This window comes from Rhipicephalus sanguineus, chromosome 1 (assembly GCF_013339695.2).
Source record: "Rhipicephalus sanguineus isolate Rsan-2018 chromosome 1, BIME_Rsan_1.4, whole genome shotgun sequence".
Taxonomy (NCBI): Eukaryota; Metazoa; Arthropoda; class Arachnida; order Ixodida; family Ixodidae; genus Rhipicephalus; species Rhipicephalus sanguineus.
This window is the reverse complement of record NC_051176.1, coordinates 252,650,901-252,676,355: the sequence shown is the minus strand read 5'-3', so window position 1 is coordinate 252,676,355 and position 25,455 is coordinate 252,650,901. Positions and strand designations below refer to the sequence as shown.

The window sequence follows — 25,455 nt, the reverse complement described above, 5'->3', positions numbered from 1 at the left end:
CGTTCATCGTCGCGTACCGAGAGGTCGTAGGTTCGATTCACGGCAGCAGAACTTTTTTTTTCTCATCAGTTAGCGTCCATTTGTCAACGTCATATCCGTGACGGAAATACGAAACAGAAGTCTTGATGGACCCCGGCATAAAACACTTTCGTGTTAAAAACAAATAAAAAGTGCCTAACGCGTCGAAGCATATGAGTTATCAGTGCGTCAGACATTAATTCGAAGAACAGACTTCGTTATTTTGCTCGCGAATGTGGAAAAGAACCGGTGTCAGCAATGCATTGGTTGTATCCTCCATCTGGGAAAGTGTTTGTGGCGTTTTGAATGAGTTATTGTGGCTACGCTGGCCCGTTCACATATGTATACAACGTAGTTTAGATAGAGATTGAGATGAAGAGGAAGGCACGGAAGTCAACCAGGTGTTCTTATCCGCTTTTCTAGCCTACACTCAGGACCCGCCGCGGTGGTCTAGTGGTTATGGCGCTCGACTGCTGTCCCTAAGGTCGCGGGATCGAATCCCGGCCGCGGCGGCTGCATTTTCGATGGAGGCGAAAATGCTTGAGGCCCGTGTACTTAGACGTTAAAGGACCCCAGGTGGTCGACATTTCCGAAGCCTTCCACTACGGCGTCCCTCATAATCATATCGTAGTTTTGGGACGTTAAACCCCAGATATTATTATTAGCCTGCACTGAGGTGGGAAAATAGGGGTTGGAAAGAAGACAGAGAGGGATAAAAAAGAAGAAAAAAAAAAACACAGAATAAAAAGCAACAGAAAACACACCCAAGTGTAGTTGATATTTAAACAGGTCTCGAATAAGCAGGTTGGAAAAACAGAACAATTCTTGTGCTTCGTCTTTCAGCGCATTTATCCGCTGTTTTTTTTAGGACAAGATATATCTACCGACTTGCAAAATCACGCGTACTCTTATGCTTCATTTGTAGTGCACTCCCTCAAATTTAAATGGTATGGTTATTCTTTAATCTTGGCCTGACAAAAAAAGAAGCAGAATAGTTTTGATTGCGTCCCCGTTTTTGAAACACAACAACTGGGCCCGTATTCACAGAAGCATCTTACGTTAAAAATTTTCCTAAGAGAATATTTCAGCCAATCGCGATGCGGGACAAATCATTAGCGAAGCCGGCTGAACAGTAGAAAAGCGCACTTACGAAAGAGAAGTTTTGTGAATTCGGATCCTAAAATCAATGTGTATGTTTTAGAATACGGAAGACAAGATTATGCAGTCGTCATTTATAGGCGTTCTTTCGGATGCGATTCATAGGGGTCTTTCGGATGCGATTTCTAAACCGAACAGGGAAACTCGAGTCGAATGAATGAATGAGAATTACGAATGAACCGACTTGGGGTGACGGAAAACACGCGCTAACTGGACTATGTTCAAGCAATCACGTTAGTCCCAGCAGCTTACCCACATGGGAATGTGCCAGCCTCTGTTGGGTAGCGAGCCCGCGACCTGCGAAGGATCTCGTCCCTTACTCGTTCCTTGCTTCTTCGCGCTGGTTATAAGATGCTTCCTGAATTCATGAGTGGGAACTAGGCCAATGCTCTAGACTCCCTCTATCTAAAAAGCGTTACTGAATAGAAATATGCTGTGATCGAATGGCTAGAGAGAGAGAGAAGCAACTTTATTAAAGTGAAAATATTTTCACAGAGGGATGGCGGTCAGGCCGTGCCTGGCGGCCACCTCCTCGGCTCGTTGTATGGCCCGGAGCTGTATTTCGAGGCTCGTACTGCGGAGTACACTTTCCCACGCCTCGGGCGAGGGAGTGGTCAGGAGATCAGGCGGGGGTGGATCCTCGCTGCAGTCCCATAATATGTGAGAGAGGGAGGCGACGGAGCCACACTGCGAGCAGTGTGGACTGAACAGATCGGGGTAAATGTGTGTGTACACCTGTGGGCACGGGAAGGAGTTCGTTTGGAGGCGACGCCACGCGATCTCTTGTGGTTTCGTGAGTTTGGGATGCGGCGGTGGTTTCGTTCGACGCCCGAGGCGATAGTGCTGGGCTATTTCGTGATAGGAGGTCAGGGGCTCGCCGAGGTCCTCGGGGTTCGTGGCGCGGCCCACCACTCGGTTGACGAATTCTCGAGCTTGTCGGTGGGCGGCCTCGTTCCCCGGGTTTCCCGCGTGCGCAGGGACCCAGATGAGAGATATGGGAGGTGGATCCTCGTCTTCGAAGTGGGCGAGGGACTGAAGGAGCCTTAAGGTACCGGGAGCAACGGTACCGCGAGCGAAATGGGAGATCGCGGTTTTCGAGTCACTGAGAATCGTGGTGAACCCGGAGGTCACCGCGAGAGCTATGGCCGCTTCCTCGGCTTCGGCAGGGTGGAGGGCACGGACGGAGCCGGCTACTCGTAAGACTGCGTTGGTGTCGAGGGGGGTGCGAGTAGCCATTACGCTGAGTGCGTACGCGCTTGGTTGAGAGGGGTAGCGTGCCGCGTCCACGTAGGCCGCATCGGGCCGCGAGGCGTAGGCGTCGTTTAAGGCTTGGGCTCGTGCTCGCCGTCTACCGTCGTGATGCCCAGCAAGCATATTTTTCGGCAGTGGCTTGATGAAAAAACGTCGACGTAAAGGCGGCGGTATTGAGGCCGGGTCTGCGCCCGATGGCGAGGCGGTGAGGCCGATGCGAGCGAGTATCCAGCGGCCGGTCTTGCTGCCGCGAAGTCGCTGGATTTGTGCTGTACGGTGTGCTTCGATGAGTTCGTCGACGGTGTTGTGGATGCCAAGGCTGAGGACATTCGATGTAGAAGTCGTACGGACGAGGCCAAGAGCCGTCTTGTACACTTTGCGGATGAGTCGGTCGACTCTGTCCCTCTCGGATCCCAGTAGGCGAAGGTAGGGCAGCGCGTACGTGAGACGAGAGATGACGAAGGCGTGGATAAGCTGGAGCAGCTCTTTTTCTTTCATTCCTTGCTTTCGAGCCGACACGCGAGCGATGAGGCGGGTCGTTTGAGTAACGGTGACGGTGAGGCGTTCTAGCGCGATGGTGTTGCGTTGATTCGATTGAACGAATAGGCCTAAAATGCGGATGTGGTCAACGTGTGGTACGGCTACACCGTTGACATAGACGTGGTTGGCCGGTAGGGGAGGAGACTTATTCCTACGGCGGTCGGGAGGGCGAAGCAGTAAGAGCTCCGACTTGCTCTCCGAGCACGTGAGGCCCGCCTGCGTCGCGTGGCTAACGACGGCGTCGGCCGCACGTTGGAGGGTCTCCTCGATCTGTCCGTCTGAGCCCGTAGTCGTCCACAGCGTGACGTCGTCGGCGTAGATGGTATGACGGAGACCCGGGATCCGATCGAGTGAAGAAGGGAGCGTGCGCATGGCAAGGTTAAATAGGAATGGAGACAAAACTGCTCCTTGAGGGGTGCCTCTGTCTCCGAGTGTGAGGCGTTTAGAAGTGCAGCCGCCGGCCAACGAAAATTCGATGGTGCGGTTAGAGAGGAAGTCGCATACATAGTTGTACGTCCGCTCGCCCGGGTCAATGGCGGCAAGGTTGGAGGCGATGGCCGTGTGTCGCACCGAGTCGAAGGCCTTGTGAAGATCAAGACCGAGCACGGCGCGAGTGCCGGCTTTCGGCGGGGTCCGAAGGAGGTCGTGGTGTATCTGCACGAGCGCGTCTTGCGTAGATAGGTGGGCGCGGAAGCCGAGCATCGTGGGAGGGAAGAGGTCATTTTCTTCAGCGTAGGTCTGTAATCTGGCTAGGACAACGTGTTCTATCAGCTTGCCAAGACAAGAGGTGAGCGATATGGGGCGCAAGTTGGTGATGTCCACCTTCTTGCCTGGCTTGGGGATAAATACGAGCTTCGCGTGCCTCCACTCTTGCGGTATGTGGCCCGAGCGCCAGCACTCGTTCGCGTACTGCGTGAGCGCAGCCACCGATTTGGCGTCCAGGTTTCGAAGGGACTTGTTGCTTACGCCGTCAGGTCCAGGCGCCGAGGTTGTGCGTAGCTTCAGCATGGCCGCGTAGATTTCCGCCTCCGTAATATCTTCGTCCAGTTGGGGGTTCGGTTTGCCGCTGTACGGGGGCAATTTCTCCGGCGGCGCGTCTGGCGAGGCGAGGCTCACGTAACGAAGAGCTAGCTCGTCGAGCAGCTCGGCGTCCGTGCCAGGGTAGCGATGTAGGAGCCGTTGCAGCTGTTTTTGTGCAGACAATTTTGACGAGCAGGGATCGAGCAATTGCCGCAGTAGGTGCCACGTTCTCTTGGAGCTCATCTGCCCATTGAGGCCGTCACACAGCTGGCCCCATTGCTGTTGCGCGAGGGCGAGGCTGTGGTTCTCGATTTCGCGCGCTAGAGTCTCGAGGCGGCGGCGTAGCTTCTTGTTGTGACGCTGCCGTCGCCACCTGCGCAAGAGGCCAGCGTGTGCGTCCCACATGTGGAGGAGGCGAGAGTCGGTTGTGTGCAAGTCGGCGGTGGTCTCCACCTCGCGGGTTGTGGCTTGCACGTGCTCTTGTAATGAGGTGATCCATTCGTTGATGTCGGTAATGGTGTCGGAGGCTCTTTCTTCACGCAACTTGCGGAATTTCGGCCACTCGGTAATGCGAGCCGTGGGTTTCGGCTTCTTAGGCGCGTCTCGATTGTGATCGCGAGGATGTTGTGGTCGCTGCCTGCCAAGAGTCCCGTATTGTCCCAAGTAGCGCGCGTCACGTTCTTGCATAACGTGAGGTCTGGCGAGGTGTCACGGCACACACTGTTGCCTATGCGTGTAGGCGGCTGCTGCGGGTCGTTAAGCAGGGTGAGGCGAAGGTCTTGTACTAGCGACCAGAGCTTTCTGCCTTTCGGGTCCGTGTGCACGTAACCCCAGTCTGGATGACGTGCGTTAAAGTCGCCGAGCAAGAGCAGCTGCGCGTCACCGACGAGAGCGATCGTCTCACTGAAGAGGTGGGAGAAGTCTGCCGCTTTCTCACGTGGGGAACTGTACACATTCAGGACGAACAGCGACCTGTCTGTGCGCTTGCGAGGGAGAATCTCAACGAGCGTGTGCTGAATGCCCGTGGCTTCTATTTCGTGCTGCACGGCCGTGAGGCCGTTGTGAACGAGCGTAGATGTGCAGGGGGAAGCGTGCGAACCGAGCTGATGGTAGGCCGCGTAACCGGGAGAGTGGAGGGGGTGGATGTCTCTTGCAGGGCGATAACATCCGGGGCCGGTTCCGTCGCCTGTGGATCAGCTTGCAGTTTCTGTACGAGCTGCTGCAGGTGGCTCCGTTTCTTACGGTACCCCCTGCAGTTCCACTGCCACACGGTCAGTGTAGGACGCGCCATGATTAAGCCGTTCCGGGTTTGGGGCCCGCCTGCAGCGTGGCAGGTTGGCCGAACGTGGTCGAACGCTGGCGGCGCTCGAGGCGCGCGTTGATTTCGGCTGTGGTGGCCTCCGTGTAATTTTTGAGGGTGTTTAGTGAAGTATTGGTGGCCTCCGTATAACTCTTGAGGGCGTTCAATGAGCTGTTCGTGTCCGCAATGGCCTGTTGCAGAGTGTTGAAACGGGCTTCGAATTTGGCGTCTAGGGTCGTGAGAGCTGCGGATACTGCCTTCGAGACCGCCGCGGCGATATCTATTTCCGCATGAAGCGACGCGGTAGACGTGTTTGCTTTACGCTTACCCGCGGGCTGCGATTGCGGCTGGGACGGCGGAGAGGTAGCTTCCATCGGTTGCGGCGCGGTTACGGGTGGTTGCGCAATGGTTCTGTCTAGCTTTGCTTCTAATGATTGGATGTATTGTGTAAGGTTTCCTATTTGGGACATTAATTTAGAGATCTGAGACTGCTGCGAGGACAGTTGTGCCTTAAGAGAGGAGTTCTCCCTGACCAGCTCCCTCACCTGTGCGTCTGGCGACGACGTCGGCGACGCTTTGAGCGACTCCGGGGGTCCTTGGGCCCAGGCGAGCTTCTTGGGACCGGGCGTGGACGAAGACGGTGACGATCCCTGGGATGAATTCGGCGAGCAGGGGAGGGGCGACGAGGACGAGTTGAAGCGGCTGGTCGAACGGGACCGTGATCGGGACTGCGTTCGGGACCTCGATCGGTACCGGCGACGGGTGTGGGATCTGGAGCGGCTGGTCTGTTCCTGCTGCTGCGGCTGGCCGGGAGGCGGGAGCGACCGCTCTTGTGACGGTGAGCGACTGTTGCGGAGGATCGACGGCTGCTGCTGTGGTGGCTCCTGGTTGTGTGCTTGCTTCGGCGCGTTGTCGGATGGGATGGGCTTCTTAATAAAACGATATTTGCAGTTCGAACTGTTCGTTGCGTGACCGCCATTACAAACGATACAGCGGGCAAGGCACGTCGGTTGGGTACCCTGTGGGGTCGGCGGGTGGTCCTGGCCACAACGGGAGCAGCGGTTGCGTTTTGGATGGGGGCAAACGTCAGTTCGGTGGCCGACCTTGCGACAGTTGAAACAAGCTTCTACTCTTGGGTAGAAGGGGTAGAGGCGAATGTAGACGCCGTGATAGAGTATCCATCGGGGCAAACAGTCTCCAAGCATGGTGACGAGTACGTGGTTGCTCCTTCCCATGCGGCGGCCGCCCACGACAGGCATGCTTGGGTTGCTCTCTTGCAAGTCCTTCAGGATTTCGTCATCAGTGAAGCTGTCGTAGGCATTGAACATGATGCCACGAAAGGCATCGTCGGGCGGTGGGGCGTAAACGTGAAATTCGATGGTCCGGTCTCCTATCTGCAAGGACGTGATGCGAAGGTAGGCTTGTGCTCGGACGGAGTCTGGCACACTGATGGTGAAGGTGTTGTTTGTGGGGTGAACACGTAGCTTATCGCGGGATGCTGGTGGCTGGTCCGGTAACGACGCGGCCTTCAGCAGGGCTTCGTACAGTTGCCATGGCGGCAGCTTGGTAAGGTCGACGGGAGTCTTTGGCCGTCCCACGATGTGTATGGTGTCAGCTGGCATCCTAGGTAGTGGTCCGCGTTTTCGCTGGGGCGGCGGGCGCGGTTTCATGTCGTTTCGTGTAGCCGTCGCTTGCTGGGCGGCGTTCTGGTGCGGCGTGGCCTGGCGGAGCTCGAGCCGTCGCTTCTCCTGGGCGCGAAAACCGGGCGACGGCTGCCAGGAGCCGTCCGACCATTCTTCTGCCGACATCGTGTGTCCTTCAACCACGCACTCCATGCCGGTGGCGACCGGCCGCGGCAGGGGCGCGGGGTGGAACGCTAAAGCACTTGCAAGAGGCCGCGAAATGGCCTAAAATCGAAGAAAATTGCGCCAAACTGCCTCGAATGGCTACATTCCGTGGCTAGTGTAGTGGGCATCACCATGGCAACACGTCGCGTGAATATTTCAATCAACGTCCTGCATTTTGCAAAAGGGAACCACTGTACCAAACGGTGAATTTCACGCAAGAAAAAAAAAACTGAAAAAAAAATGGGGGGTGGGGGGTCAGGGTATGCGTGCTTATAGGAGCAGGCCTTTCTCACCTAGTATGCCACTGCAGTCCACCAGAAGCCTTTCTTTATTGTTATAAACTTCTTTATACGGTCATACCCTTTTATATCGAGTTTTCGAAGCTGCATCGCGCGAGCAGCTGTAAGAAAAGAACATAGCGGAAGCTCTCTTGGCTGCGCGAGGGAGACACACTTTTTCGCGAGAGAAATAAGGTGGTTGCAGTTTTATTCAACTCCGGGCGACTACAGACTTCGCGGAATGCGTCGCGATAGCGCAGGCAGCGCTAAAACGCATGTAGCAGCAGAAGTAATCTGGTCAGAGCAGCAAGACAGACCCAGCCTCACGATAGTAAAAAAAAAAAAAAGAATAGAAAAAGGAAAGGTAGAAGCAAGCACTTAGCACTGATTTGAAACTCATGTTTGCGTGCTTGGTATATTGCAAAAACGGTTGCTTCTTAAAAATGAAGCAAAGTTCTCCTCCGCGCTTGCTTGCCTATACGAATGGCTTGGCGCGGGCGCCGTGACCGATTACATGCACGGCTCTCAGAAGAAGCGTGGCCCATGATACGCGCGGGAGGGTATAATACACTGCGCTTGCTCTAGTGAATACACCAAGATATATATATATATATATATATATATATATATATATATATATATATATATATATATATATATATATATATATATATATATATATATATATATGGAAGAGCTTTCCTGAAAAGCACGCCTCCCCATTTGCCCCATTTGGCCAGAAACTCGACCATCCCTCTTTATATAACTTCTGTAACGACACCGCCAGAGAAAACACAGTCCTGAAGCCATTCGCGCGATTGGAATCTCCACATCCGGATTGTTTGTCTCTTCAAGATGCGCGCTGAGGCCGATATCTGAGCTTTGTTGCTTAGCATTTTCACTCTCAGTCCTTTCACGCTCCCCCCTAAAAGGGAGGGAGGGAAGGTGCAGAGCGAGCAAGGCCCAAGAAAGAAGTTTCGCAGACTAATACAAAAATTTTGTACGTTCTCATTTGTATTTGAATCGGTTTACGCTATGTGTACGGTGCTTTTCGTTTATATATTGCCCGCATTATCGCGTTCGGACCGACGCGAGCGCTTGCGAGAGCGCTTCCACTCCCGATAATTGCTTCGAGATTTGTTTCCATGAGCGAAGTTCTTGCGAGGAACAAAACAAAAGCTGCTAAAAATAAAGAGAAGCTACACTGGGGCGTCGCCGAGAAACAACTTTGAACATAATCAGTGTTAAATTGAGTCTAAAAAATAATTTTGTGGCGAAACACAGGTACATCGTGCCTGAAAATGATTCTTTTGGTACGTCACGCAAAAACAGCAGCACGCGGACCACATTGATAAATGACTGTTTGCATTCATTTTGCAGAGTGGGTACATTCGTTGGAGCTTATACGCGGGAATCTACGTGAGGTGCCGGTTACGTCATCTATGGCAGCAATAGCACGCGCGTTCTGTTGTCGCATGTATGATGATGAAAGAGGCCGTGAAGAAGAGGCAAAGTGCACGGCTTGGGAAACGATGCATGTTCTGGAAGGCACTGTTTAGTGCAATGCCTATCTCAGAAAACGGGAAATTGGGGGCCATTTTCATGCCACTTCCTTGTTAGCGTGGAAAAGCGTGCCGCTGGTCGGCCGCTTTCGCTGTGAGAACGTCTTCGCAGTTATAATTATAGCTAGGCCCTCTTATACGTACCATTCAAGCATACAAAAATCATTGGACAGGATTCGCAAAGCTTTTTCCTTCGCATGTAAACTCTTTTTTATCGGCCGGCCGCACTCCCTAATGTTATTCCCAGCGTCAGGATTGGCTAAATAGCCTGAATTATTGTCTTACGAAAAATTCAAGCGCATAAGATGCTTTCGTGAATCTGGGCAATTGTTAATTGGATACTTGATGTTATTGTTTTTTACAAGCTTGAAATTTTAATTTAGACTCGTTGTGGCTAATCTCGCTGACATTCTTATTTTCCTTTCGCCTTCCTTTCTGTGCAGTAACATGATATGAGTCCTGAGGAACTCGAATCTGGGGAGCCGGAGGCTCCCAGATCAAGTTGGAGTACAAATAATCACATATAAATTCAAGGATGCTGAGCCAACTCACTGCATAAATCCGTCATACAAACGTGATCGTAACTGAAAAGGCGGCTGAGCTCTCTGTCGCTCAAAGCGAGATCGGCATGTAGTAGAGCGCGGACAACACAAAACAAATCTACATTCTTATCGCCTTTCAGCAAACCTTGACCCGTGTCCACAAAAGCGCTCTAGGCTATAACTGTTTGTAAGAGAACGTTTTGTGAATTAGTTCCGCTCTTCTTAATGGAAGCTAGAGCCGTACGTCCCCTGAATTCATCGGGACATCTCGTGCCGTGATAACTTACGGTGCTGCGCAGTTTTCATCGAGGTCGCGGAGTATACCCCCATGTGGCGGCTGCTGCCTCCTTTCGAATTGGGCGAAATGTCCCCCCAAAAAACGTTAGTGTATACATAGATTTACGTGCCACCTTAACTAATCTATCTTTATTAATACCGAGTTCCCCACTGCACGGTGTATGTCGTAATCATACATGTGGTTCGAATACGTAAAACCACAGATTATTTATTTTTTTATTCGGGGAATCGTCAAATGCACCTCATCGCCTGACCAGCCTGACCTTGCTGGCAGATGCCTGCAAGTGACGAGGCGTAGATTCGGTGGTTGCCGCCGCAACACGCGTGCTGCGGCGGTTTCCTTCGTTTGGTTGATGCACGCTATACACAGTATGCACGTGAGAGCGTGGCCTCCGGATGGAACCGCTTATCGCCATTGAAAACACCGCGCACGCGATTTTCACTTCCACGACGCTGCCGTGTAGGGCCCAAGTGGGTGACCTGTCCATTCGCACGCAACGCTTCGGGACCTTTATTCAGTAAGCTGTTCTTTCATGTGGGTTTTTTGGCAATGGCCGGCCGCCTCAGTTCATATTTCCTGCATCAGGACTGGCCGGCATTTTCCCTTCTGAGCAATTCCAACGTAATAGCTTTTTCTGAATACCGGCCGATTACTTATATCGGCAAAACCGCAGGAGTGCTTGGATTTACTTCTCAAAAAGAGAACGAAAAAAAAAACATTTCGCATTGCAGTGTTTCATACAGACGCAGGAAACGAATGTCTTCGCATTCGTTTAACAGAGAGCTTTAGTTCCACGTACGCAGATGCTTTGCGTATGCAAACGTTAAAACTCCGCGCACGTTATGCGGCACGCGTCCGTTATGCTCACAGTTTCACGCACGCAGACGCAACGCCAGCAGTGTCTGCATGAAGTTCTCTCATACAAACGGTAGTTGCTTTCGCATGCCTTTTCGTGCTCCTAAGCGGCAGACGAAAACACTACTACAGCGAAATAAGTTCCGTGCTCTTGTTGCAAGGCGAGCCGTGCAGATTGTCGCATGGTCGCCGCGAGTTTTGGAGCAGCAAAATATCTCGCAGCGCACTCTGTGACCAGCATTTGTTGACAGTGTTCTGTTGGCCTGGAATTGACGACGCCCTCATGACGGAGACGGAGCAAGATTATTTAAGAGGTTCACTGGGCGACGTGGAAGACCTAATGAGACGCAGAGCTAAAGCTCTCTAATGAAGCAGAGACGGTAAAAAAATGCCCAATACTTATTGTTCATGGCTTAAATATCAATAAGCAGAACTCCAGGAACGCGTATTTGCTTTCCGACATAGTGCAAAACATTCCAAGCTACAAGAGCATTCATGGGTGCCATCATTTCACCACATGGACAGACACTGACATTAATTATATTTAACTTAACAGTGATAACAAGCGTTTAGTGCCCCTGTGACTCTCTAGCGCAATAACAGGCGCAATAACAGGCGCAATAAACAAACCGACTGAAATGACGATATTCGCGAGTGGCAGGCGCATCTCGGACACGCAGCTGTCTTGCTCAAGGTGGACAAGCGAAGTATTTGGAAGGAAGACGCGACTGCATTCGTTAAACTATCTTATAGGGATAACCATGTTGTATCAATTATACCGCTTATTCTTCTATACGCGCACGTAGGCACCCATCTGAGCTCGAAAAACACTGCACAACCCGAAATGCCAACGCGCTCTCAGAGACTGCGTGTAATGCAGCGCGTACGGTTTCGGAGAGACTGTGAAGCTCCGCTACCGAGTTCGTACACTCCATTAGGCAGAATGCGGATTACAGTTTCATCTGGCGCTTTGTCGGAGGCGTAATCTTCCCCACTGTTCGCCGCTGCTTGTGAAGGAGCCTTTCGCATCACTGGCCGAGAAAAGCGCGATCGGTCATTGTCAGCGTGGTCTCGCCCGGACGGTGGGATTCGTGCGGCGCGGTTAGCGCCAGCCGGTCTTTGGCCGAACAAAAGAACACGTGCTTTGTCTCCCCGTATGCTTCCCGCGCGATTGAACCTGCCTCCTGGACGACGGCCATTGGCCACGCCATCAATGGCCACTGGCCGAGGCGCTGAAAAGAGGCCACGAAAGAACTCGGCTCGAAAGTGCCTGGATTACTTTCTGGTATATACAAGAGCTTCATACGAGCGATTGTTTCAGTAGCTATTGAGGGTTCAAATGAGGAGCGATCGTAAAGTAAGGGTGGCACCTCTGCTAATTTGTACCTATTCCCTAAGCAGCTGAAACATTCGAAGTTGACTGCCGGTATACTTGTAAGAGGGCTATTGCAGTCGATATAAGGGCGTATTTTCTCGTTTTTCTTCTTTTTCTGTAATTGCATCGCGTATGCTCCCTCAGCCCCTTTCCCTCTGCTTCATTTTAATCTTCTCCTTATATTGGCGATGCCATCATAATCAACATTCCGGACGGTATGTGCCCCCCCCCCCCCCATTCTTTCGCGAAGCAATTACATCCGCTTTCATGGGCGCCCGACGACCTGATGGCTCATTTGTGTCGCTGTCGAAAGTCAGAGGGTTAAGACTCGAGCACAACGCATGCATGTTTGTTTTTTCGCATAAACGACACCGCTGTCATGGTAACATTCTAGTTGGCGCCCTCTCTTGGCACGCACGCTGGACACTTCGAACGCGCATGCTATCGCACCAAGTACGATGGATGCCATTCAAACTTCCTGCCCCCCCCCCCCCCCCTCACGAGCCTTCTCAGTGTGGGAGGGTCAGATTTGACCAACGTTGACAGCTGGCTGAAGGCACTCACACACGAATGCTCGCGTATGCCCACGGAGTGTACGTTAAACACGAGCGACGGCGAGCAGCACGCGCGAGGAGCGCATGCAGTGGGCGTGACTTGAAGCACCGCAACTGGTTATGGGCTTATAGGCATCACTAAATTGCATTTCCTTTTTTTATTTATTAGATAGTGTTCAGGAGATTTTGGCACTTTTGTCTAGCGCCGGCTACTCCTTTTTACAGATGGTAGTATACGGTAAAGTCACAGCAATGAAAAGAAAAAAAATACGTAAAAGATTAGCTAGGCAGAGTTCATGTATAGTCCATTTACATAAAAAGGAAAACACACACACACACACACACACACACACACACACACACACACACACACCACACACACACACACACACACACACACACACACACACACACACACACACACACACACACACACACACACACACACACACACACACACACACACACACACACACACACACACACACACACACACACACACACACACACACACACACACACACACACACACACACACACACACACACACACACACACACACACACACACACACACACACACACACACACACACACACCACACACACACACACACACACACACACACACACACACACACACACACACACACACACACACACACACACACACACACACACACACACACACACACACACACACACACACACACACACACACACACACACACACAGTCTCGTCACATAACAGTATATAGTTCACATAAAATGTAATCGCACGAACACTGCATATGCTGTAAATAACACGAAACATTTTCCTTATGTTCGCGTCTGCTTGGCGCATCGCCCGCCCACTATCACCTGTCACCAACTCAACCAATTTTTCACTGAACACGCCCACAATCCTATAGGGGTCTCACAATTGACATTGATTGATTGATTGATTGATTGATTGATTGATTGATTGATTGATTGATTGATTGATTGATTGATTGATTGATTGATTGATTGATTGATTGATTGATTGTTCCATCGATCGATCGAGCGAGCGAGCGGCTATCTGCGGCTATCTGAGATGTGTTTCAGAATTACTCTGAGCATTAAATGCGGCTTTTTAAAGAACACCTATTATATCAAAGTACGTGAGCCTTTTAGCACTCCAGCCTTATCGATGCCGTAGCAGTGAATTTAAACCCTCGACCTAAGCAGCAGATCACCACAGCCATTGAGCGACGGTCTGTTGCCACGAATGGGCTACTGCTTGTAAGAATCGCACAAATATGGACCATATGCGTCAGCCACAGAGAAGTGAGTACATGATTTCGCGTATATGATAACTAACTTAGATGTCGCTATCCTTTTTCGGGTTGATTTGGCTCCAGAGAATGAAACCTGAAAAGATGCAGACTACTAAAAGATGAGGCTATTTATACAGTCTCCGCAGATGTAACAAAAAAGAACAAAAAAAGAAACATTCTAGATAAGCAGAGCTCTCAGGGAGAACACGAAATTATTACCATGTTTCTACGCTCCCCCTCCTTATTGGTCGTAGAAGCATCAGTCTGTGAGAGTGAACCCACTGTAGTAAAGCTATCCGAATGACACAAGAAAACATGACTGATTCAATTTCGCTTCGCTCGACTCTTCGAATTTTGCGACAGCGCTTCGGAAGGGATGTCCAAGTGTAAACGGCACGGCGTCGGCCCGCGCGCTTCGACTTGGGCGAGACCGTGGAGGAAGAAACAAGAAAAGAGAGAAAATAAAAAGCATATACGAGGATCGCCATGCACAAGTGGAAGGACGGTCTTCTCCCAGAAAGCTAGGCACAGCCCGAAGCTTTTCCTGTGCAAACACGGCACCGAGGCCGGCGCCAAGGGCTCAGCGGGGGAGTGCGCCCGCGGAGTGGGTTGTGCGAGGGCCGCGCCGAAGGAACTGCTGTCGCACAAAAACACAAGGCAGCTGTTTCGCTGCGGATGTCGGCGATAGAGACGTCCAGCCAATACTACGCCGCAGCGCCGCCGCCGCCGCTAGGAAATCTCGAATTCAGGAGTCCACTGTCCTCGGCGCTCCCCGCTACGCCGTATTGATTCCCTCGGCGGGATCTCATTTCGGTCCCGCCAAAGGGACTGAGAAAAGGGGCGCCAGGATAAATAATCGGCCAGATTCGTGGTGCCTACCCGTCCTGCTGCCTACCCATCACTCGACTTCAGACCTCACGCCGCCCCAGTTCTCCCATCCCTCCTCCGGCGCTTGCCCCCTTTTCTTTGAGCCGAAGAGAAAAAAACAAAACACGTACCGCACGCGAAACGCAAAGGCGTCGACCCAAGATGATAGTATACGGCTCGAAGCGATGACGGAGAAAAAACGAGAAATAAAGAACAAGAAGCGCCAGGCCGGCCGGGACTTCAGAAGGAGAGAGAGAGAGAGAGAGAGAAAAAAAAAAGCGAGCACGAGACCTTAAAAGACCGCAGACGTCAAGAGTGTAGTCACCGCTAGAAGTAAAACGAGGCACCTTGTAATCGTATCATCATGGAAGATTTATCTAATGAAAAATGGGCTTTTGCCGTTAACGAGACAGTGACTCCTTTCGGAGTTTACTGAGAAAGATTCAGGAGCAAAGTGTTTGCGCACAAAGAAAGAAAACAGTTAATACAGTTCGCGCAGTACTTCGTAGCGTTGCAATCTCAATAATGTTATTGCTTGTGCATGTATTATACATTCGGCGCCATATTTGAAACCTTTACGCAACGCATTTTTATTATTTATGAACATCTAAAGATTGAATATGACAGCAGAGTGTAGGCGAATTACGCGTGTCTTATGTTTCAAGGTCCTTCAACAGTCATCGTGGGCCATTTTATTTCGGCGTCCTTGTTTCTATACTCTCTATCTATCTATCTATCTATCTATCTATCTATCTATCTATCTATCTATCTATCTATCTATCTATCTATCTATCTATCTATCTATCTATCTTACACACACACATCATATATATATATATATATATATATATATATTGTAGCGAGAGTGAGAGAACTACGCAGAATTTACATATGCTGTATTTAAACAGCGACAGAGGAAGTAGGGCGCAAAGCCGACCTTTCCACAAAGTAGGGCTCGTAAGACCAGCGAATGCGAAACACGTAAACTGTGAAGAAGGCCGCATTGCTGTGGGTACAGTATGCGCCGCATGGTGCTTCTCGTATGCGAAGCACGTGAAGCGAGAAAAAGATGTCGGTGCAATCCTTTTGCCTTGTGTGGGGCACACTACTTACACAAACGCTGCTGGCGTCTCTTTTCGACCAGCCGCGAACATTCTGACGATTCCGTACACGACCAAACACTCCCCACGCGGGAGGCAAATAAGCGCGATTAAGTCAAAGCGAGAGGGCGCGGCCATTAGGGCTGCGGCTATCGCTTCAAATACACCGCAGACTACGCCGGACTGCTGCCTCTTTTGTTCCTCCGAGAAAAAAAAAAGCAAAAGCATGAAGCATCTTTTCCTCTTGCCCATTATTCCCACTGGGTTAAAGCATTTTTTTTTTTTGTTTTATGGAGGAGCATGACCCTGTTTCTTGCGGCCGCTTCGCTGCTGCATGCAGACAGTTACGCAATAGCAGCGCCGTTAAAGAGGCACGCAGCGAGAGCGACGCCGAGCGGAAGAGTTTTGACGACCCCGTACTGGGGCTGAGCCACTCGAAGGAGGGCGCACTGGCCGCGCTGCAGAAGAGAGAGAAAGAAGACGAAGAAACGCTTCCCTCTCGCCGTAACGCGAGATCTCCGCGCAGTAAAACGGCGCGGCGGTGGATATCAAAAGCCGCGGAGCGAGCAGTGATACCCAGGGGAATGCGGCTGGCGAGCGGCCAAGAGAAAGAGCGGTCACCGCAAAGACAAGGGCGGCGACCCAGAAAACAAAGTTGCCGCCGCCTCGCCGGCAGCAGCTCTCCAACTTAGCGGAGCGAGCGGAACACGAAACGGGAGGAAAAGAAGAACCGCTCATGGCAAGAGCACAGGACAGAAAGAATGGGGGAAGAAGGAAGAAGCGGAAAGAAAAGGAGAGGGAAGAGATATTCGCACGGGATCGCATCATGCTATCAGGTCACGTGCCCTCGGAAGCGCATCTTACGGGTTGACGCTGCCCTCCAAAAGACGGGATTAGGGCGCGTCGGGGATCAGGAGGCGCCCACGGATGCCCTCCACGCCGCTGGGGGATTGCGAGTTTCTCCTTGAGCGGGCCTTTTTGGTGCGTACGCGCTTAACACAAGGTTGCTCTTCGCTTAAGATTAGAAAGGGGAAGCACAAAGGACGGATGCCAGGGGGAAGCGGCGGACGCCTACCTCCTGCGTTGCGGGCGTGCCGCCCTGAGACGCCGGCTACCGCAGCTTCTTGCCGGAGAACACCCCTCCTGCACCTACTGCACGTAGCGACGCTATTCCCTGCTGACAGTTAAGCGTCAGCGTCGATGTCAAAGCCACGCCACAGTGTGCGTGCTTTGCATGTGTACGCGCGCTTCGATCGGAGGCTGACTCACTTAACCGTTGTTATGCGTCTTCGGTGAAGTCATGGAGCAAAATGAACGGGAAAAAATGAAAAAACAAAAACAAAATAGAACCAGAAGAGCTTTAGAAGCTATATAGAATGAAGCCGTCGTTTTTTCTCCAGAGTTCTCGCTGCAAAAATCAACCAAGGCTTGCATATACAAATAGTGGTGGCTCAAGCTCTTTGTCTGACTCCAGTCAACCCTGCACCGGAACGTCACCTCTGATGACATATATTATATGCAGGCCTTCACGCGTTTTTGCTTACCGGAACTGAGAAATCCGTTGAAGGTTGGATGTTAAATGTCCAACTCTGAATGAATTTCGCGCGTGATTATGTGCATGTTTGCGCGTTTTCGAACATCGGGGCTCGGAACAAAATAAGTGATCATCAAATCGAGTTTCGCACGAAAGAATTTAAAAGTCTTCTCACACGATACTTTCAGTGTACGTTAGAGCATTGATAGGGTCATCACACCATAAGTACGCAAGCAAATTCTTGTAGGTGGTACCTGCGAATGTCGCAGCCAGAGTAGCGGCGAAAGTGACAGCGTCAAATACGAATGGCGTGTTAGAAGTGTGCTGCACGGAAACGTCGCCCGCTTTTGCACACTTCGCTTGATTTATTTCGCTTCGTCGATGTGGGCTCAAGAATTAAAGTTAAATCATGTGCAAAACTGTAGAAGACGGAACGTACCCTCTTACAGAGTTCAAGAAGGGCGTTCGCCCGTTGTTCAACGACATAATATATTTGTGCGAGAACGTATGTGTACAGTCCTCACGGAATTACTGCTATGTCAAAACTTTCTGCAGAACGAATGGCATGCGCAACAGCACGGGATCATCGGGTCATGTTGCTGCGAAACAGGCCCGTGCTCACAAAAAGCGCCTTACGCTAAAAATTTTCCTAAGGTAATACTTCAGCCAATCATGATGCGGGACATGTCACTTGCGAAGCCGGCTGACCAATTGGAAAACGCACTTACGAAAGAGAAGTTTTGCGAATTCGGTCTCTGGCTTTTAAAAATAAGGATGGCTCTGATGCAAATCTTCGAGTCGAAATAACGTCGATATGACAAGAACTGAAGTTTGTGGAAACAAAAGTATTTGCATTACTTAGTCCTAAATTGCTGCCTTTCAATGTCGGAGGTCATCATGTTACGCAGTGTCGCTGCTGTCTTCATCGGAGCGCGCCAGTTTTTGTTTGTTACATTTCCATTCAACGGCGATCGCTTGCGTGGATACCGCGGCTTTAATCAGCAGTGGCAAATTTTACACTACTGCGAAAGTATTAAATAATTAAATTCTGGGATTTTATATGACAAAACCACAATATGATTATAAGGCACGCCGTAGTGGGGACTACAGGTTAATTTCGACCATCCGGGCTTCTTTAATTAACGTGCATCTAAATTTATGTATACGCGTGTTTTTGTAATACGCTTCCACCGAAATGTGCCCGCCGTGGCTGGGAAACGAACCCACGTCCCCGAGCTGAGCGGCTCAACACCTTAGCCGCCAAGCTTCCACGGGGAGTGCGTCGAAAGACTACGGGAACTCTTTTCATGTTTTTCTTTCGTCTGGCAATTATTCTACAGTCATCTGAATTCCTGGCTCGTTGTTAGAGACTCAAATATTAGCACATGGTACTCAAGGTGCACGAATGCCCACAACGCTCATTCAAGGTTAGAACCACCTTTGCGATGCAGCAAAATAAGGAACCAATGTTGCCTATTTGGTCTATAAATTCCCGGACAAGATATATGTATATCTATCACTCGCACGTTTTCTTTCTCTATGTCGGGGTTTAGCAAAGTATCAGTGAGAAAAAGTACCGATAAAGTGTACGCATAGTATAGTTTTCGGCATGCAGATATATTGACAAAGTTGCTTCATAAATGAGGTCGACAGCTAGGTTTTCAGCAGCTACCGCTAGGTTATACAGGCAGTGTGTAACGTGAAAATAACGTGTGACAGCAGAGGGTACACGAGATTGTTGGAGCATTCAGCATCGGGAAAACTAAGATGAGTGTTGTGTCACGTCCTTTGAGTTTCTTTTCTAAGTAGAAAAAAGTTCTTTTCTCCAATGCAAAATAGATTCTTTGGTAAATTCCTTGGGCTAAGAATATGTTTGCGCATGTTGGCATTTTTTTCTTTCATTTATTCCTCCTTTTTATTTTCTTAATGAAGTGTCAGCTACTATTCAGCGCCTGTCCTATGAGCTTCTATCTCGCGTACGAGCTAGTATACGATGCAAGCTAAACGAACTTGTAGAAAAAGCTGTGAGCAAGGTCACATGCCGGAAGGGCGATGCGGTTTAGGAACAACAACATTTCAGTCTGCATTTTAGTAGAGCACGCTGCATAACTTGAAAAAAGTTCAAGAGATGAGGAACATGTCCCGCTCCATCAAATGAGAGCATATTTCACGTGTAAGAAAATTAATGGGTCTAATAAATGAGACGAAATATCGGCACAGGGCAAGGAACCGGCACGAAACGCGCAGCAACAGAAAGGCAGAAAACACAAACAATAGCCATTTATCGTTGCATGCAGCACAACTTCCTACCTATGGAATTTGGCAAGGAGCCTTTTGGACAATTCATAATGGTTAAGCCTTCGTGAAATATAACTCTAGCTTTGCAGGCTCAATGCAAATCAAGTTGCATTGACTTGCCTATATTTCAAAAAGGAAGGATTGAGCAAAAAACACAAAAACACTGCACACAGGGGAAGAGACGACGACACTTGCGCAAACTTGCTATATTTTATCCACAATTTTGAGGCGGGCGAACATATAAACGTGTGCTACTAGATTGACCTAAAATTACCTGTCATGGTGGGTCATCAACACTACGCGTTCCCGACAGTTGGCCACCGTCTTGTCCATGCATGCATCGCTGAAAGTGCAGGCGGAGTCAAAAACCACGCGCATTGAAACTTGACCGAGGAAGAGTGGAGCACTCTGCTCATACATTTACAACATTTTATTTTTCCTTTATGTGAGGGGAGCACAGAGGAGATTTCATCTTATTGTATTCCATGCCGTTTCAATCAGAATTGAGGTAATCGTCATCCTTGATATATTGAGACCTGTGATGGTTGGAAACTACAGCACTCAAGCTGGCATGAACTATGGACGGTATAATCCCAACACCTGCTTATACCAGAAGCTACTGTATAACGGCCTTATTGGTGCCTGTTTGAAACATTAAACAGATCGCTCAGAATGATCCCTGTACTCGCCTGTTTCGCTTGCGTTGTTTTTCTCGAAACTGTTAATAATAATAATAATAATAATAATAATAATAATAATAATAATAATAATAATAATAATAATAATAATAATAATAATAATAATAATAATAAGAATGTTTATTTGCGATCAGTACAAAAAATAATGATGGGGGGCGGGAATAATAAAAGCGAAAATCCGCTTGACGAAGTTCCCACTCCCGTGCAGGTAACAGCATGAGTAGGTTGCACTCACGTCATAGTGCAGTAAAAAGTGTTCTAGCCTCCGCGCGTGGACAACCCACAAAACGTCGGCGTCACTATATACGGTGGTCGAGCCATCAGTGTGCTGAAATCCTCATCTTCACCCTATGTCGTTCGCGAATGATCACGTCTCGCGAATAGCGCATAAAAAATCGATGAATGACCACGAATAGGGCACAAGGAAGTGTAACGCATTTTACGCTATCGTTTCTGCGTGTTACTGAGCTGTCGGATACATGGTGAGCAATAGTTATGACGTGAACAGAGAGATGCTCAAGCGGGGACAGTTGCTGGCCTAACCTGTGAAGCTCATCCCGCTTGTACCATTATCGTCCTCGTCGTCGTGGTCATATAAGTAGTTTCCCATAATTCTGTGTTTAATAACGAAGTTATTGTCTCGCATTTGTCATCGCAATAGTTCATTCTGAAAGCGCAAATTGCCGACGCCACCTTTCGGAGATAAATATGATGCGCTGCTTGCGCAACCTAAATGATTCTGAAGTGAAAGTTTAGTTCTCCAGAGCGGCATTGGTAAAGTATGTCCTGGCACTCTCCCACATCGCTCTCTATAACTACTGCTTGCCCCGTACGTTCCTCAGCTTTCTTAGAGTTATGAAAGTAGTCTGCAGAAGAAGCGACCGCGGGAAATTGCCTAAACATCTGCGGAAAGTTTTTCGAAAGAATACCATGAGGCAATTGCAGGGTGAGACGGCAGACAAGACACCTCTTTTTTTTTTCTTCTTCTTCTTTCTTATGGGCCCTATAGGTTAGCCAAGAATGTTTCGCCAACCGGCAAAGCTGTCTGACGGCGAAGCCTTCCAAACAAAACTTGCGTTCACATAAGCGCAGTCAAGCTCTCGTTTGAGTTTCACCACCACCTGCTGTCAAGAGCAGCTGGCCCAGAGTATCGATGACTATCGAGAGAGGGTCTGGGACTTCTCGGTATGTAAGTTGGAGTGGAGCCCCGAAGCCGATGAAAAGGTGCAGAAGACAACCGTGATGTTCCGTTTCGTTCGTGCATAACACGCAACGTTCTGACCTCTGCACTAACCATCGTAGAAAAGTAAAATGTAATAAAACTCCCGCCACCTATAGGAAAGCCGCAAAAGTAGCGACGCTTGATGAGCTGACGAAATGGAACGCCGCCACAGGTTTGCGTAATACACTTTTGTCGGAGATAGCGAGGTTGAAGATGCTCTCGAAATAACCGGTCCGCGTTGCGCATGACATGCGAGCTAAAGTAAATGAAAAAAAAAATTGATCTGTCAAGAACCATAAGCGTTGGTTCGTGGGGAGTATTTGTCAGCATAACGGGTGTGGTGGCGAAATGCGCTCGTGATCGGCTAATAGATTCGAGTGGCGTTTAAGTTGCCGTTTTGACTCGCTGGTACAGTTCAACCTCGCATATAAATTTCATACGAGGAAGCAGAACTAGCATGTCACATTTCGCGCTGCTCAAGTTAGAAAGGTTTACGAAACTACATAATAAACTTTAAGTGTGCCATCTGGTACCGGTGCATGAAGTTTACTTCATTTTTGTTCTTCCCTCCTCCTCTCTCTCTCTTTATATTCCCTTGGCTCCTCTATATATCCCTGTAGCTGTCTTTACAAAGAAGTAAGGGGTACACAGCGGTTTTCTATCTATCTCGCCAAAAACTATTCTAATCGAAAACATACTGCAGACGATTGCTAAGTGAGAGTGAAAATATTTGACTCGTAAAAGTTTCATATAAATATTACCAGGGAATAGTTTTTGCAGAACAACATGGATGGAAACCGTGGGAATTTTTCTTCGTAATAGGCCTTGTGGCAAGATCAGTTTTGTCGCGCATTTAGTCTCAGCCGCGCGCTCTGCATTGCAGAGTTTCATTACATCTAATGTTTGCAAAAGTCCACAAGTAGCCCAGCTTATTACGGAATTCGCAGCGCATCAAATAAACGGTAATTGTATAATGCATCTCCGCCGCCAAGGTTGAGTAGAACCTAGGAATCAACGCTGCCAAAGAAAATGGAAACTTTATTATGCATGATTTTAACTAGCTTTGATATTATCAATATTACAAACTCAGAACTACGAGTATGCCTGTGTTCATCGATGTCTAATGTGGTATTTCGAATTTGATCTCAGTACATTCAGCCATGAACATTTCAGCTGTTGAACTATAGAGCGCATTACCGATTTATTGGCGTATGTAAAGAGTAGAGAGAGTGAGAGAAAGAGAGAGAGGAAAAGAATGTAAAGCAAGGACACGAATGTTAACCAGAGATTACCAGCAGGCTACCCTGTGCTTGAGAAAGGGAAAGTGGTATGAACGAATGAAAGGGAAGAAGAGTGTATGACGACACTTCAAAAGTCATTCTGACTACGGCAGTGTCCACCTAACTCGCAAGAACTTTGTCATTGCATGCTCATAATTTGTCGTTCAGTACAGTTTCTCTAAAAAACCGCAGCAACGCCCACATAGCGACTCGCGCTGAAGTCTGTGAAGGCCAAGTTGCCTAGGATTATCCAGCTGGCCTTGTGTGGCTGAGAGGGCTGCTCTTTGGGAGTTAAAGCGGGTGCACTCGCACAGAAAGTGCACGATTGTATCGCTGCATCCGCAGCGTCTGCATGATAGGTTGTCAGCCATTCCAGTGGTACACGAATAAGCATCTGAGAAGGCTACACACCAAAGGCCATAGCCGGACAAGAAGGGTAGAGTCACATCGTGAGAAGTCGGACGGGATAGGTAGTTGTAGGCTGGGGTACTAGGTACGGAGGCGCGTGCTCGTAGACGTGTGCGAACCCCACAGCTCCAGCTTTAGGTCACGTGCTAACCCAAGAAGTTCTTTGCTGCATTGGTACTTGAAAGGGAAATGGCGACACAGCTGACGCCATTGTGAACATACCGGGCAGCTGCATCCCCTTGACTATTTCCCTGAATGCTGCAGCGAGTAGGTAGCCACTGAAATATTATTGTGCCTCCTTTGTGAAGCAGTGACAGTATTACCTGTTTCAAGAGAGACAGATAATAAAAGGAGAGAAAGCTACTGACGCGATATGTGCCTTGTTTTTCAGTGATTGGAATAGTGAGGCACGCATAAGAGAATGTAGCGACCACAATGGCGACGACAGCCGCGCTGTTTCTATATGGTAATGAGGCTCGGTGAGCAATACAAGCCCGACTGAAACTTGTGTGAAGCCCAGCAAGATTGTGAAGAGGTATTGATTCGTTCGATAAGTGGAATGTGAACCCTTAGAGCGTCGACTACAATGTACGTTGCTATGGTGACAGTGGATACTGCTTAAAAAAGACCACCTCCGCAGATCAAGGGCCTTGTACACCTGACATGGGCTCACGTTCATTTTGCTGGTGTTACCCGGCATGGGCATGCGGGCTTTACTGTAAGAAGCTCATTAATAGTAAACGATATACTAGTAACATTAATCATACAGGATCAGAAATGCCACAAAAGCCTCCAAAAAAAGCGTTTTTGCCTGCTGTTGGAACGCGTTGCCAGAAACTTTGTAGTGAAGATTGATTATAGAACACAAAAGCAATAATAATAATAATAATAATAATAATAATAATAATAATAATAATAATAATAATAATAATAATAATAATAATAATAATAATAATAATAATAATAATAATAATAATTTATTTATTTAACGTGCCCAGGAGCAACCGTAATGTCTTTGTGCAGGCGCACGCAAAAATAAAACAATAAAAATAAACAATACAATTCAGACAGTCTTCAGAAATAACAAGAGCAAAAACGCGTGGACAAAGAGAAATGAACACAAAAGGGGAGGAGTAAAATAAGACAACACGAGAAATGTCGAAGGGGAATGAGAGAGAGAGAGATAATAAAACGAGAGAAAGGCAGGGAGGTTAACCAGAATTGTAGCATCCGGTTTGCTACCCTACACTAAGGGGAGGGGGAAAGGGAAAGAAAGATGGAAAGGACAGCGGAGAGAAGAGCAGGCGCGCGATAAAAAAAAAGATATAAACAAAAGGAAGCTGTAGATCGGCAGTCAGTGCTGGAATGCCGACCCGAACTGTCTGCACAGCGAAAATCATTTAAGGCCTTACTGAACTTTTTGCGTGCCAGTGGCCTATTGAATAGGCTTTAGTACTGTCGAAGGGGAATGAAAAATAATGTTGCATATATATACAACTATGCAGAAAGACGGAGAAGGGAAGACTTTGTACATTGTGCCATACTATGTCAAGACAGTGCAAAGCTCGGATAAAAACAATGACTGTGAACTATGAAAAGCGTCAAGATGAAGAAAATTAACATTATAGAGACTGTATTCTGTGAACGGTAGAGTGTTGGAAGAAGCAGGCGGGTACATGAAACGGTCCGTTCTCTCTGGTTAACTTACGCGGAATTCGAAAATTAAACCAATTGAGAAGAACAGGGCATGATATGATACCATGAACTAGCTTGTAAGGAAATAACAGATCAGAACGATTTCGTCGGCAGTGAAGTGAGGGCAATGATAATAATCCAGCAGTATTTGAACGAGATCCAGAGTGATTTCTAGCAAAGCGATGGTTATATATGCTGAGGAATTTTTTCTGGACCCGTTGATATTGACAGAAACGATTGATTGATTGATTGATTGATTGATTGATTGATTGATTGATTGATTGATTGATTGATTGATTGATTGATTGTACACTGTTGAAAGGAATAGGGGAGTCTAAGGGCATAAGGAGAGAAATACTTGTAGATATAGGAATAGAGGATGCAAGTAGTAGTAGTAGTAGTAGTAGTGTATGTTATTCCGATGATGACCTTGTCGATTTTTCTGCAACCATGTTAGCG

General features: G+C 48.7%; 2 protein-coding genes across 2 annotated transcripts in view; both read right to left on the bottom strand.

Moving 5' to 3' along the window:
- Positions 1-25,455, bottom strand: part of LOC119377843 (protein O-mannosyl-transferase Tmtc3) — a 334,865-nt gene that overhangs the window by 196,111 nt on the left and 113,299 nt on the right. The window lies entirely within an intron of this gene.
- Positions 1,666-4,674, bottom strand: LOC119382359 (uncharacterized). The gene has a single exon (XM_037650061.1). The coding sequence runs from the start codon at positions 4,672-4,674 to the stop codon at positions 1,666-1,668; it is 3,009 nt and encodes a 1,002-aa protein (XP_037505989.1).

Excerpts from the sequence above, each read along its gene's own strand:
- LOC119382359 (XM_037650061.1), bottom strand. The coding sequence starts at position 4,674 with ATGCAAGAACGTGACGCGCGCTACTTGGGACAATACGGGACTCTTGGC.